At 38.1% G+C, this 15,667-nt stretch overlaps 2 protein-coding genes and 1 pseudogene across 2 annotated transcripts; 1 reads left to right on the top strand and 2 right to left on the bottom strand.

The window, feature by feature from the left end:
• Positions 1 to 954: 954 nt before the first annotated feature.
• On the bottom strand, positions 955 to 2,126 carry LOC144638948 (uncharacterized; annotated as a pseudogene).
• A 2,359-nt stretch (positions 2,127 to 4,485) lies between these two features.
• On the top strand, positions 4,486 to 12,819 carry LOC144639181 (uncharacterized). Its single transcript, XM_078498454.1, has 2 exons — positions 4,486 to 4,744; positions 10,667 to 12,819. Exons 1-2 carry the CDS (start codon positions 4,564 to 4,566, stop codon positions 11,683 to 11,685), a joined length of 1,200 nt encoding a protein of 399 aa, XP_078354580.1. The 5' UTR covers positions 4,486 to 4,563; the 3' UTR covers positions 11,686 to 12,819.
• Positions 12,820 to 13,240: 421 nt separating this feature from the next.
• LOC144639120 (uncharacterized) lies at positions 13,241 to 14,398 on the bottom strand. Its single transcript, XM_078498371.1, has one exon. The coding sequence runs from the start codon at positions 14,306 to 14,308 to the stop codon at positions 13,241 to 13,243; it is 1,068 nt and encodes a 355-aa protein (XP_078354497.1). The 5' UTR covers positions 14,309 to 14,398.
• Between the last annotated feature and the right edge of the window lie 1,269 nt (positions 14,399 to 15,667).

Genomic DNA, 15,667 nt, shown 5'->3' with positions numbered 1-15,667 from the left:
GAAAAAAAATCGGCGAGGAAATGTCAACTTTTCTTCGCCGTTTTTTTTTTCGCCCGTATAGACTTTTCCCCGCCACCACTAACTGCCCCTGGGTCTCCGAAGATGTGCAGTTCATTGAACAAGCAAACAATCACCACCCCCCGATCAAATTTACGGTTGAAGTTTCCAACACCAACATTTGTTCATGGATACCAAAATCTATACAGACAAAAGATTCGGAAAAGGCGCAGTTTTGAAGTTCTTGATGTGCGTACCCATTTAAAGCCTACTGAGACGTTCCAATATACAAATTTTAGTTCGTCTCATGATCTCCCACAGAGAGTTTTAAAAGGCTTCATCAAAGGAGAGGCTCTAAGACTTCTCAGAACAAACACTTGTAAAGAAATGTTTCAAGAAAAAATTGAAAACTTTAAATCACATTTGCTAGGGAAAGGTTACCCAGAAAATCTCATTTAAACGACTCTCTCAGAAGACTCTCCACGTGGTCGCAACATACAGTACAGGTGTAACGAAAGGTCCTTCACATCAGTCTGCGGTCTATGACTCTAAAATAATATTTTTCAAATAGTTTCAGTTAAGCTAAGCATCAATAAAATTTTTTGGTTGTTTAACACAATGGCTTAGTTGCCAGTCCAAGTAAAAAGCATTAAATCTGGTACTATTTATCCGCTGAAAATCAAAGATCAATTTTTACGGCACATAAACCTTACGACTTTTCTTGAAATACCGGCAATTTTTGTTTGCTCTTCACTGTGGGACTTTACGCATGATACTTTCCGAAAGCGAAATCACTTTTAATCAAATAAGAAAAATAACTGCCCATAAAATCTTCTGGAAAAACTTTATTTCATTAAACACATCGCGTTCCTTTTTCTTTCTGAATATAGAGGGTAGGTAGAAATATATTTGCAAACTTTATTGCCCAAAATCCTCGCTATATATAAAAAATCTATACTAACGTCTTTGTCTCTTGCGTTCAAAATGTGAGTATGGCACAATGGTATGACGACGTGTTGTGTCCGTACAGTAAGTAGTCGTTTTCTCTAGGTAATACTTTCTTATAAGATTGCTTTTAAACTTATTAAAAAATGTACGATTCTGGTAAACTATAGAAGCCCTGTTTTGAATTTCTTTGACAATAACAGGCACTCGTGCATAAAGGTTTTCTTTGCCCCTCGGGTAGGGACGATGTTGTCCATTGCGCACGGTAATAGGTACACACAACAGGGCTTGGCCACGGAAGATCAGCTCTGCTGAACACATAACATGTAACTGTGAAGTCTGCCAGCTCTCCTTGTCGTATTGAGTAGGATAAGGTAAAATGTGGTCGATGGCTTTACGGTGAAAAGCATTAAATATAGCATCAAACCACATTACTGAAACGACCATTGATGTTTCAACAATGCCACACAGTACTCGCCGTCTTTAAAAATGAGGTTGACGTTATGACGGCAAGTTGTATAGTCAGCAAAACCAACTGCTGGCTCGTTATCCAAAAGCCATCGCTCAAAGGCTCTAAATGGAGTCAAATTCTTAAATTTTCGAAGAGTAAATAAGTTGAATCTGAGATCAACATCATCATCTAAAAAGATATAATAATGGTAGCCACGCATTCTCTCCCTTGCAACAAAGTAAAGAATATTCCGTCCTGAGGTCCAAGTGCTTTCTGTGAAAAATATATAGGAGATGTGTGATGGCTTTTCTTCTTGGCATTTTGTTTTGTAGCTTAGTACTATAACATCGCAGTTGCAAGTTTTATTGTCTCCAATCCCTCTGGAAGAAGGTAACTTTACAGGGAGGCATTGTTCTGTTAGAGTGAGATGAGATAAATGAATGGTTTTAACGTTGTAAAAAGGAATCTGCTACCACTAATATATCACATTATTTGTTATTCGAATACAACGCCTTTGACCATAAAAGGTCACCAAAAACACGCATAATACGTTACTTGTATCACGCAGTTTAATCGCATTTGAAATCATGTCACTCGTATTTTAAATGAGCTACGTTCTGGACAACGCATCTTAAAAAAATGGTAATTTTTTTCAAGTTTGTCATTTGAAATCTGTCTTAATCTTGGTCAGTCAGAACCATACTTGTTTATTTTCGGCTTTTAATTTCTCCATTGCTGTTTTTCTACGTTGTTTAACTATTATTTTGAGATTTTCTTCAATTTGAAAGTAACCTCCTGATTTAGAAAAAATGTTTTGACAGATAATACGCGCGGATGTTTAATTTTCTTCCAGTTGCGAAGTAGTTTTATAATGCGAGGGATGTGATTTTAATTACAGTCTACCCTTTATTTATTTTTTGTTTATTTATACAGGAGCATCTGGTTTAGCTTTATACAAGCTAGTTTAAACAGAGTCCTGACTAAATACTGAAATAAATAAATACTAAATACTTAATTTTGCGTGTTTTCGTTATATCTTCAAATTGGGTCTTACTCGAATACCTTAAGGTTACTATTTTTAGCGACTACTAATTTTAGCGATTTTTTCAGAGCAAGATTTAGCGACTATTTAATTTAGCGATTTTCCGAAAAATTTAAAAAGTTAGTGATATCGTGCAAACCAGTTTTTGCGACTTTTTTTGCTTGTTTACAAGCGAAAATAGGAGAATAGCAGTTACGTGGGGCAAAATTTGGAACATTCTTGTCTACTCTCAAGGGACTTTTTTAATTTCTCAAGGGAATATTTTAATTTCTCAAGGGATTACTTTCCGCTGTGGGTGATCACGCGATCTCGTGGAAAAAACGTGACTTGTCACATTTACAAACGTTATATAACAATGTTTAAAGTGACATGTCAGCTTTCTTATCTCAACGCACGTGTGTCTGAAAGGCGATCTATAAAAAGCGTCGCACAAACAATGGATTGCGTAACTAAAACACGAATAAATAGCCACTAGCACTTACATCGTTTAAAAATTACAAACGTCAAAAATAAACCATACCAAAAAACTTGCTCTTTTCAAAGATATTATTGAAGTTAAAACAAATGCAAGAGATGGGGGCTTCTTTTAAGGCTTCTTTTTTAGGTCAAATTTGGTCGCTACAAGCGCCCATTCTATTTCGTCATCAGCCTAGGTCGTTAGGGACGTGACCTCGCGTTGACAGCAATGTTGCATGAATCGGCTTTACAACATGCGATCGTATCTACGCAGTTCGAGTGGAATTCCAGTCAAAGACAGCAAAATTCCTTCGTATTTCATCTTCAAATATAATTCGATAGCATTCACTGTATATATGGCTTTTGTTTAATCCTTCTTAAGCCCACGAAGAAGCTGTCTTGATATCCGACCCTCGCATAGACTGTCCACAGCCCTCTATTTTTCGTGTTTTTCGATCGATGAGCGCTCGGTGAGAACGGCGAGAGACCTGGACGCCAGCACAAAACAGAAGAAGCAAGAGGGTGGGGGCGGGGAGCGAAAAAACGCCTGACTCGTCCCCAGTCGTCTTCATACAGCACGCGGCAAATATACAGCGGAGGGAGAGATTGCCGCGTGCTATATGAAGACGACTGGGGACGAGTCAGAAAAAACGCAGCTTGAGTGTATCGATTTGTTTACGCAATGTTTTCTCCGACAGTAGTCGGAAATATCCGTATTTTTTTCGTGTTCTTTCGTAGAGCAATCGTAACGGTACGGCCTTGAACACATTGAACAGCGGTCTAACTATAACAATTCAAATATGGCGTCACAAAAACAAAGCGTCGAACGCATATTTTGCTGTTTCATTTGCTAATTTCGCTGCCGTAATCGACTGCCTCGAAAGGTCCTTGCAATTTTAAAGTATAGAATTGTCAGATCTCGGTGAAATTTGCACTGTTTATTTGTGTAATGTTGAGGAATATGTGTATAAATACCCGGCGCGGACGAGCCATTTTTGACAAAATTATATGGCTGCATTTCCTCCGCGAAGATAGGAAATTGTTAAACTAAACTACAAAGCAACCGTAATGATAAGTTCGAAGAACAATGCACAGGATAAACCTTCGACTCATACTTCATGCAAAAAAAGTCGGTATCTCGAAGAGACTTTGATTAATTAACATATAGCAAAGATGGAAATAAAGGTTCATTAAAAAACAAACTCACTTGAAATTGAACGAATATTTACATTGCCAGAAAGAACAAAGTTACCGGCGTCTATTTTAAAAGATTTTTTTTTAATCGACTATGCTTAATTTTGTTTCCCTTTGGGGTGGGATGGGTGTATTTAAATCTAATGAGTATTAAATTTGACCGAGACAAATTTTAGCGAGCACTTAATTTAGCGATTTTTGCCCAACTCGCTAAAATCGCTAAAATTAGTAGCCGCTAACAATTACCTTAAGGTAATAAGTTTTGTAGTAAGATCAGATATTAGGGATGTCAGATTATTATCTATTCAGTGACCCGGCAATATTACACCATCAGAACACATTATTTGCCTGTACCCATGTGTTCAAATAATGTCTTGCTTCTCTCATATTGCATGCAGCAGTTACTAATGGCTAACACGCTATAAATTCATCCTTAACTGCGCCTTTTAACATTGGTGCAGTCCAAACGCATTGGCTGATGCTACCTCAAAATCCAAACAACCATCAAATGATTTCTTCAACAGGAGTTAGTCTGCGAATGATTTGTGGCACAAGAAGGAATTTTATTTTTCTGTTGATTTTTAGTCTTGCCCTGATATTGATGTTGTACACCACCTTCAGAGCCGGGTCTGAAACAACAGAAACGAATTTCAGAGAAGGTAAGACTTTTTAAGAATTTTCTAGTAACACTCCAAGGGTATCAGTCTAATCGAACAAAATCGAATATCTTATTTGTTGTGAGTCCGATTATCGAATCAATCGATCAACATTGAACGCAATTGAACTTAATCCGATGCGATTTTGTTCGAAATTCATCGCCTGGTAGTTCGGTAATCAGTTGTGCTCGATTGACAAAATTTCATTGCGAGTTCAACTATGTTCGATTACCGAACCCAACTGAACGATTGGTGGTTCGACTGGGTTCGATTGCCTATAACATTCGATTAGATACCCCGGGTAACACTAGTCGCTTTCAAAACGTAATACTTCGTTTCTTTCCGAAGAAGGCTTCTCTTCAAGGTTTACGTAGAGTATTTTTTAAACAAAGCTACTCAGTATAGCTAATTACAGGTCGTATTCGAAACTGTAAAGCAAACGGTTTAAGAGCGGAATTCTCTATCTTTTTAGAATTTTCGGACAAAAAGGTTAAAATCGAATTTTTTTTTATTACGCCAAAAAGACCCTTTGGGTGAACTATTTTTGAAAATATTATGTAAAACTTCCAGCGAGTTTTATTTTTTGAGAAAACGAGGAAAGTTTGTAATTCGAACTCATGCTGTCTGAACGCCGAGGAAAACTAATTAATTGACAGCAATTTCGTGGCATTTTCGATGCGCTCGTTCTCAACTTCAGAAACTTGCCTTGAGTTCATTTTTACATGAGTATTTAACCATCCCTAGGTCTTCCTTTTAAACAGAAAATCTTCCTGAAATATGTAATTGTTGACACATTTTTACCGCGTTAAAAATTCTATCGATCGCAATTTAATTTACATACCGAATTTGACCTAACTTCAGAGGGCTAGAACACCAAGGGTATACGCTTCTATCGGTAAAACATGGGTTCTTTGGAAAGCCCTATTCTTCCTTCTTATCATATCCAAAGCGTTAGTTTGGCCCGTAAAAAGTGAGTGCGCTAGCACGAAAAATATACAGGCATTTTTGACATGTTTCCGCCATAATTTCCATTCTGCAGTCAACCGGGTATTAAATGTCGAACTAAATTGTTAAAACGAATTAAATTTGGTCTTATGCTTCGCCGTTATCAGTTTCAATGAGTTTAATTTTTTGCTACAAAACTACAATATCTCAATTTTTAACAGAAAGGAACAGTTTTAATAAAAATAAATAAATAAAGCAACAAACAAGACATGCTCACCTTCATTGTGCCGCCGTTAATTTATGCGAGGGAAGAGAATTGTCGCTGTATGTTGTTTTCATTTCCACTGAAGCGTTTCCTTCCACTTCTCAGTTTTTAAATATAAGAATACCCTTTTTACGCATATACATCTCAATTTAGACGACATTCCTGACATTTAGCAAGAAATCTTATCCACCAAAACGGCAAATTCCTGAAATTCGTGCTATGTGCTGTTTGACTATACTCGTCACGCAAGAGAATTTATTGATATCATATTTCCAACACAAGTTGACGTGACGTAGGGACGGACCATTGAAATATCCGGTGGGGTGTTGACTTTTTCCAAAAAAAAAACTGTTTCAAGAAAAAAGGGATGTGACATAGTGCGTTGTTGAAAAAACAAATAATACAAAGAAAGAACCAAAACGAGAAGTAGTTGTCATCTTTTAGCGGAGGAGTTTGGGGGTGGGAGAAGGTTTCGTATTAGAAATTTTGGATTTTGTGGGGTGAACAGGGAAAAAAACGTTCTGATAAAGAGAGGGGAGATACATTCAACAGGCATAATCAAATCCCTCCCACTCAACCCCATTCAAACTGAATGGTCCCAGGAGCCCCCAAATGTCGCTTAATACAGAAAACAACTGACCAGAGAAATGAATTTCAGTTATGATATTTATAATAATTCTTGCGTATAAAATCTTACATGCGTTACGAAAAAGGCCTGTATATTTAGGCAAAAACTGAACGTCATGCAATGCTTGTGCCCTGGAATATAATCCTGCAGACAAGTAGGCCCACTAACCCCCTTCCAGCTAATGGTCACTAATAGGTCACAAACAGGTAAAACTCTGCGTCCGCGTGACCACAATGTACACTGGGGGCTATTTTTACTATAGTTAAGGCGTCACGAAAGGTGCAACTTACCGGAAAATTATTAAATTAATCTATTTGCTATATGTGATAGATATTGACGTCCACTGTTCTTCTTACAGACTTGGTGAAATTTTGTCCGCCAAACAAGCCGTAGCCTGATCACGCGGGCTTGATATAGCTTCAGGCAGTCGGTTTATAGTTCAGGTATTAGTTTTGGAGCAGCGCAAAAAAATTCTCGTTAATCGCATTTTTTCGTGCTACTCCCAAAGTGTTCACCAGTGTTCTTGGTCAGCTACAAGCAAAAGAAATTAGCAATGGTCGTCCGGTTTACGTTTGGCGGATAAAATTTCAGCCGCCGCATGGTTTAAATTACCGTATTTTTTCGATTAAACGCCGGACCTCGATTAAACGCCGGCCTCGTATCAGGCTCGTAACCAGGTATATGGGATCAGGGATCACAGCCTTGGGATCGGGATCACAGCCTCGGGATCCCGGGTCACAAGTCATGGGATCCGGATCAGCCAATCAGATGGGATCAGAATGGAATCAGGGATCAAATGTTGCCACATTTTGGGGATCAGGAATCAAAATTTATAGCTAAAATTTGGGATCAGCGATGAAAAAATATACCTGGTTACGACCCTGTCGTATAAAAGCCGGGTCAAAATTGCTTATTTTTTAATAAACGCCGGGGGCGTTCGTTCGTTGCTATGAATGGCACTAGTACGGTATGCTACTTTGGAATTTTCAATTAACGCTGGCGTAACATAGCTAGGATGGACGTTGTACAACAAAATATAACCTTATTCACCTGGCAGTTTTCGCATTCCCGTCTTTCTTACTGACGCATTTTCGTTCTTGTTTTAGTGCTTACAGGCGTTGAAATCACGAGAAACCCTCAGTTCGAGGCGTTTATGAACTTAAAACTTTGTATCCATAACCTTTACTTCATGCTCTTTTGTGTAGTTAAAATACCGTTTATGTTACTTTTGTCATAAATCATGGTTGCAAGTTGCAACATAAACGTGTTCAATCCGCAATAAGGTACCTTTGGGAAACTGTAAAACTTAGATGGCCAGGAAAAGTTTTTCGGGGCAAAACGAAGAGCAAAATCGCCTTGCTTTGTAAAACTGCCCCTTGGTTTCGGAGATCGACAAAAACAAATCAATCTGAAAATTTGACAGAAATTTGCCTTCCATTAATAAACGCCGGCCCGGATTAAACCCCGACTTCAAATAAACGCCGGGTCCACCAATCCAAGTTCGAAATAATCGCCGGGGCTGCTTAATTGAGAAAATACGGTAATACAAAAATAGGGAACATCATGATCTGACGTACAAATACGAGGTGTAACCACCCTAAATTAATGTTTTTAATGTGTACGGATACTGGATCTTTCCATAATATTCGGACAAAATTTCTTCAGACCTGTAAGAAGTATAAATAGATCAAAATACAAATAAACCACTGAATGTAATGGTCACACGACACATCTCCACGGCCCGGCCAAGACCTGTACGCATGCGTACAGCCTATTACCCGTGGAGTGGCAGCCATGGACAGCTGTTTCGTCCTTGTAAGGACTCATCAGCATGGCATAGCCAGGAAGGGTCTCACATAAGAGATGGACGTGGAGATGTGTCGTGTGACCATTGCATTCAGTGGTTTATTTTTGACATTTTTATGTCGTCACACATGCATCCCTATTAATTTAGTGGATCCACATCTCCTTACGCATTGCCGAGACTGTTCTACAGTCCCAGCCACAGCTCCCATATGGAGCTGGGGTTTAAAGCAACCTTCGGGTTCGCCTCTGGAGTAAACGGCGGGGTCTATGATCTTATGTGAGACCCTTCCTGGCTATGCCATGCTGATGAGTCCTTATAAGGACGAAACACCATGGCTGCCACTCCACGGGTAATAGGCTGTGCGCATGCGTACAGGTCTTGGCCGGGCCGTGGAGATGTGTGACCATTGCATTCAGTGGTTTATTTTTGACACTGTTTTTATTTATAAGAATCTAGTTAATAAGAATATCAAGGCTGAAATTTGCGAATTTGCGAGGAGGGTGGGGGCAAACATTTTTGGCCTACTTGTCTGGAGGATTTTATTCTAGGGCACAAGCATTGCAGCGACATTTGGGGGCTCCTGGGACCGTTTAGTTTGCCGATGGGGTTAAAGGGGAGGGATTTGATTATGCCTGTTATATATATTGTCCCTTTCTTTATCAGAACGTCTTCCCCTGTTCCCCCACAAAATCCAAATGTTTAATACGACCCCTCCACCCCCCCCCCCCCCAAAAAAAAAAATTAAAAAATAAAACTCCTCCTTTAAAAGATGACAACTACTTCTCGTTTTGGTTCTATCTTTACCTTATTTTTTTAATTATGCACTATGTCACATCCCTTTTTCCTTGAAACAGTTTTTTTGGAAAAAGTCAACACCCCACCGGATATTTCAATGGTCCGTCCCTACGTCACGTCAACTTGTGTTGGAAATATGATATCAATAAATTCTCTTGCGTGACGAGTATAGGGTCAAACAGCACATAGCACGAATTTCAGGAATTTGCCGTTTTGGTGGATAAGATTTCTTGCTAAATGTCAGGAATGTCGTCTAAATTGAGATGTATATGCGTAAAAAGGGTATTCTTATATTTAAAAACTGAGAAGTGGAAGGAAACGCTTCAGTGGAAATGAAAACAACATACAGCGACAATTCTCTTCCCTCGCATAAATTAACGGCGGCACAATGAAGGTGAGCATGTCTTGTTTGTTGCTTTATTTATTTATTTTTATTAAAACTGTTCCTTTCTGTTAAAAATTGAGATATTGTAGTTTTGTAGCAAAAAATTAAACTCATTGAAACTGATAACGGCGAAGCATAAGACCAAATTTAATTCGTTTTAACAATTTAGTTCGACATTTAATACCCGGTTGACTGCAGAATGGAAATTATGGCGGAAACATGTCAAAAATGCCTGTATATTTTTCGTGCTAGCGCACTCACTTTTTACGGGCCAAACTAACGCTTTGGATATGATAAGAAGGAAGAATAGGGCTTTCCAAAGAACCCATGTTTTACCGATAGAAGCGTATACCCTTGGTGTTCTAGCCCTCTGAAGTTAGGTCAAATTCGGTATGTAAATTAAATTGCGATCGATAGAATTTTTAACGCGGTAAAAATGTGTCAACAATTACATATTTCAGGAAGATTTTCTGTTTAAAAGGAAGACCTAGGGATGGTTAAATACTCATGTAAAAATGAACTCAAGGCAAGTTTCTGAAGTTGAGAACGAGCGCATCGAAAATGCCACGAAATTGCTGTCAATTAATTAGTTTTCCTCGGCGTTCAGACAGCATGAGCTCGAATTACAAACTTTCCTCGTTTTCTCAAAAAATAAAACTCGCTGGAAGTTTTACATAATATTTTCAAAAATAGTTCACCCAAAGGGTCTTTTTGGCGTAATAAAAAAAAATTCGATTTTAACCTTTTTGTCCGAAAATTCTAAAAAGATAGAGAATTCCGCTCTTAAGACTCCGTTACGGTTAAGCAAACTTTAAGCCCTAATGGTTGAAGATCATAGCATTAGTCTGTACATACACTAGGGTTTCGCTGTTCTTTTAATGCAAACATGAAGATTTCGCATGTGCATACTTTAGGAATGTGTTTATAAAAGCTATATTGGCATGGCACGCAATATTAGGTAAGACTGATAAAATAAAATATCACATTGTGTCCGGTTGTATAGACATTGCATTAATGGTGTCTACATTTGAATAACATTTATTATACATCCTAAGCCTCACATTCACGTACATTCACGTACATTCTTCTTTTTCTTATAGTTACTCCAAGAGTTGTACAAAAACAAGTTCAGTTCCGTCGAGCCGAAACGAATACTACAGTAAAAACGACAGAGCAGACCAGAGTTAACTCTGAGCAGACAACTTCAAAGCCATTCATTTATCTCACTCAAACCGAGCAATGTCTCCCTGCAAAATTGTCTTCTTCCAGAGGGATTGGAGACAACAAGACTTGCAACTGCGATGTCATAGTACTAAGCTACAGAAAAGAATGTCAGGAAAAAAAGCGATCGCACATTTCTTATATATTTGTCAGAGAAAGCACTTGGACATCGGGAAGGAATATTCTTTACTTTGTTGCAAGAGAGAGAATGCGTAGCTACCATTATTACATCTTCTTAGATGACGATGTTGATCTTGGATTCAACTCATTTACTCCTCAAAAAATGAGAATGGTGACTCCATTTAGAGCCTTTGAACGATGGCTTCTGGATAACGAACCAGCAGTTGGACTTACAGAATATGGTGATAACCGTCAAAACGTCAGATTCATTCTTGAAAGACGGCGAATGCTATGTGGCATTAAGGAAACATCAATGGTCGTTCCTGTAATGTGGATTGATGCTATCTTTAATGCTTTTCACCATAAAGCCATCGACCACATTTTACCTTATCCCACTCAATACGACAAGGAGAGCTGGTGGACTTCTCAGTTACATGTGATATGTTCGATAGAGCTGAAATTCCGAGGACAAGCGCTTTTATATGTACCTATTACAGTGTACAATGGTCAACATCGTGCCTACCCCAGGATACAGGAAAATTATGATGCTCAAGTTCGTGCCTTTGTCGAAGAAATTCAAAACAGGGCACCCATTGCTTACCAAAAACGCACCTTGTTTAAAAAATTAAAAAGCACTTCAACGACGGAGTATTACTTCAAAACGACTACTTATTGTATGAACACAACACGCCATCCTATTGTGCCTTACTCACATTTTGAACATGAGGGAGAGAGAAATATAGCGTTAAGGTACAAGTATAGATCATATTTCAGCTAGCTGAGGACGCCGGAAGGGGATAGGAACTCCGGTACGAAAGGTACGGGGATGCTTGCTGTTTCACTCAGGAAAGTAAATTTCGGATTTTTGTCCCATTTAGGGTGTTCAGGCAGAGTTGTTATTTCGGTGTCAAGGTCTCATTAAGGGCTGTATATGAAAAAGCAAAAATTGCGATCGTTTGTGTTGGCGGTCTAGGGTAAATGAAGGCTTCAGCCACTAACAGCGGTTTTATTAAATTTTCCGACGAGCATCCCAGTCCCCTTCATACAGGAGTTCCGCTCCCCCCCGTGATGTAACATGGAATGGAAATCTAACATTAAATGTTAACTTTTCCTCCATAATGTCGTTTAAGCAACTATCTTGGCAGTAACGTTGGATGATTTTGCGAAGGATTTACACTAACATGCAGAAAGGAATCCCTTTCAGAGGCTGTCTTTCTTAAAACTGCCCACTCAAATTCGCGTCAAAAATAGTTTTGCTTGAAACTCTGGCAACTCAAAGATTTTACCAATGCTAGAACTTCAACAGATTTGGTTTGTTTAAAAATGATTTTCTGGCTTCGTTAGGAGCCATTAAATATTTTGCCCCATCGGGCCTGCCGCAACGTCTGGAAAATTGGAAAAATTGACATTTTTCGAGCCACTGTAAAATATTTCATTCGCATCAAATACTAATAATTTTTATATTTTTTGTTCATAAACGTTTCTAGTTTTCTAAGAAAGTAGCAAGTTTTCCCTCGATTTATCTGGAAATGCGAAATCAAGGCTATAACGACCACTATTGATCGGCATCGAACGAAGGTTGAAAAATGACTTTAATTTATAGAAGCGAATATTTCAATTTCGGGACCTAGCTGATACCTCTATACAAACACAGCCGAAAAGTGTAGTCCTTTATCGGCCAAAATATGCAAAATCTCATGTACGAATGGTTTGGAATACAATCATACATTACTTATTAATTATGAGTATTGTTTTCGAAAAATGTGTTTTTAGTTAAGTGCATGATAAAAAAATGTTAACCGAGATTGCAAAAACAGTACGCATGTAAAAGATATTTTATTTCCATTTTTGTTTCGAACTATTAGTTAAAGAAAGATTTGAACAAATACTATTCTCCATTACATTTATTATTACATTATATTAAATACAGCATACAGTTGCTGAATTTTCACAATGCCAGTCATGCGTTTTACATAATTTTAATAAATTATCTTTAGCTTATACACCTAATTGTAGAAACGTTGACCGTGTGAAGGGCATAAACCATGAACGATATGACCCAATGCTATTTGAGCAGACAGCCTTGCTGAGCTTAGTATTATTCCTGTTATTGATAATCAAGGTATTCTCTTTCTTTGTATAAAAGCATCAAGAACATGATTTATGTAACCTGCGTTATTATCACGTTTATTTTGTCACAAACCGAGATATTTTTTGAGATTTCCTAGTAAAAATTTGACTCGCATCGTTCATGGTTTATGCTTTTCGTGGGTGAACGATTCTTCAATCAGGTGTATACTATAGGGACGGTGTACAGAATTCCAAACCGAGTTCTAGTTCAGTTGTTCAATATGATTTTCGTGTTGAGGCAAAATCTCATTGTTAGTGTTGTTCACATTTGCCTGCTCCGCGTTTTGTTGATCTCTTTCGTGTCCTTGTCTTGCTTCGACACTGCCCACAGCGTTGAGCGATCCAAACACTCGCCTCTCAATTTCTTCGGCCTCGACAACGTTTACAGCTCTACAAGTTATCTCAATAAACGCTACGCGAAACTGTCTCATTCTGACCGAGTAGATAAGTGCATTTAGCAACGAGTTCAATATTGCGACAAACACAGCTGAGAAGAAACATGTATACAGTGTTATTATAGACATGCTACTCTGATATTTTATTAAAACAATTCCTAAAATGCAGATAGGTATATAACATAAAAGTACAACTAAGACGATGATAGCTGTCAGTTTAAAGGCTTTTTTGTCTTTCAAAACTTTCTGCCTTGCCTCTTCTGTAACTTGCTGAGTTGAAAGTTCCTTTTCGTGTCGACGAACCAAGCGATAGACCGTGATTTGGCAAAAAACGATAATGGCGATGGACAGGCCAATGAATGAGTTATTGATGATAAAAAATACCGCCCTGTCAATGGAAAGAGGAATGTGCAAAACAGGGGAAAATAACCACGCCAGAACAGAAGCAATTAGTAAACGAGCTTCGGTGACAAGTCCAGTATTGTACGCGTATGTGTGCTTCATGGCTAGATATCTTTCCCCACTTATCAAGGCCAGGTGAATAAAGGAAGTATTACACAGAACACTGGTAAAAACTGCTGTGAGATTTTGCAATGCACCCGATCCAGTTGATGTATCACCGACAACGATGGTTATCATGAACGCTGCAAACATGGGTTGAACGATTACACCCACCATCAAATCGGTCGTAGCCAGACACGCAAGTAGTAGGTTAGACTTGTTGGCTCTGAGTCGGGACTTCGTCTTCACAGCTATTATTACCAACGCGTTCAAGGCAGCGGTGACAGGAAATGTGACGATGTTGATCACTGCGAGGAAGATAAGAACGGCTTTAGCTTCGGTAGCAGATGGTTTAAGTGGTTGACTGGCATTCATCGCTTCTTCTTCACGGTTGTTCTCACTGAAATTTCGAATTCAGTAATTAAAGCATTCTCTCTTCTATCAGCTTAAATCTGACTTCACGGCCGTCACTAGAAAGAGGCAAGACGAGGCACTTGCCTGGTCTAAATTTTTTCCCAAAATTTAAAAACAAAATATGTTTTGTTGGAAAATAATCTCTAGTTGAACTAGATTGATTTTTCTCAAGAAATACCTCATGAAAAATGTCTCTGGAAGAGATTCGTAGCTTCTAGATTTCAAACTTTTCTGGAGGGCATCTCCCCAGAACCCCCTAGCAAGATCTTGCTCGTCTATGGCAAAGGTCTCGTTACGGCCCTGGACTTCTTAAAATGCGTTTCTCTTGTTGACAATTTTTCTCTTCACCTGGTGATTTCTAGCTATGTGTTCATGGTTCAATTAATCTCTTTGTGTATTTGCAATTTTAGTTTTATTTCATTGTTTTCTTAAAAGTAAAAGTACTTTAATTAAATGCAACCAAAAGTAGTGCAACCCAATACAGCCCTGAGCTGAACAACGAATGAGCTCACAACGGAAAATCACAACTGACTTAGTTTTGGCCAATCAAAAAGAAGTTACACAAGTGTTTTTGTGCGTCTTACAGGAGAGAGGACCGCTTTCTTTCTGCCTTAATAACAAATGAATAAATCGACACCGCCGAATTACTCTAAACTTTAATTCAATTTCAGTAATTCGGTGATTTTTTAAAGTGAGCGATATTTCAGCGTTTGCATTTAATTTACTTGTGTTGCATTATTTTTTTTTTACATTAAAATTGAAGTAATTCAGTTTGTGGTAATAGAACTGATATTACGATGCTCGTTTTGTAAATTTTTTTCTTTAATATAAAAGGACTGTCTCAAAGTAAAATAAAATAGACGAAAATAGACGTAGTATGAAAGGTTTGCGCTATTAGGAAATTGATATATGATGTGTCAATTTTTACACATCAGGTGTGAATTTGCATTTAAATCACAGGCTCAAGAAAAAAAATAATTAAAAAAGTTACAGAGTTAATTTGGATTGGATCGAGTTTGTGATTGAAACGTTTAAATGGCTTTAAATGCATAGATTTCTCAAACTCATTGATAATTAATCAAGTTAAAACAAAGAAAGAAAATCAGATTGTGACGGTGGTTTCTCCGTTTACTCCTTAGATTTAGTTTCGATTGAGAAGGTACACCTAATTGAAGAAACGTTGACCATGTGAAAAACATAAACCATGAACAATTAAATTGTTCATGGTTTATGTTTTTCACATGGTCAATAAAGGAAGTATTACACAGAACACTGGTAAAAACTGCTGTGAGATTTTGCAATGCACCCGATCCAGTTGAT

This window comes from Oculina patagonica, chromosome 14 (genome assembly GCF_052425735.1).
Source record: "Oculina patagonica isolate OP01 chromosome 14, crgOcupat, whole genome shotgun sequence".
Lineage (NCBI taxonomy): Eukaryota > Metazoa > Cnidaria > Anthozoa > Scleractinia > Oculinidae > Oculina > Oculina patagonica.
The sequence above is the reverse complement of the archived record's forward strand: the minus strand, read 5'-3'. Positions and strand labels throughout refer to the sequence as shown.

Coding starts and splice junctions, on each gene's coding strand:
- LOC144639181 (XM_078498454.1), top strand. CDS start 4,564: ATGCTACCTCAAAATCCAAACAACCATCAAATGATTTCTTCAACAGGA. Junction 4,745..10,666: donor AGAAACGAATTTCAGAGAAG/GTAAGACTTTTT, acceptor TTTTTCTTATAG/TTACTCCAAGAGTTGTACAA.
- LOC144639120 (XM_078498371.1), bottom strand. CDS start 14,308: ATGAATGCCAGTCAACCACTTAAACCATCTGCTACCGAAGCTAAAGCC.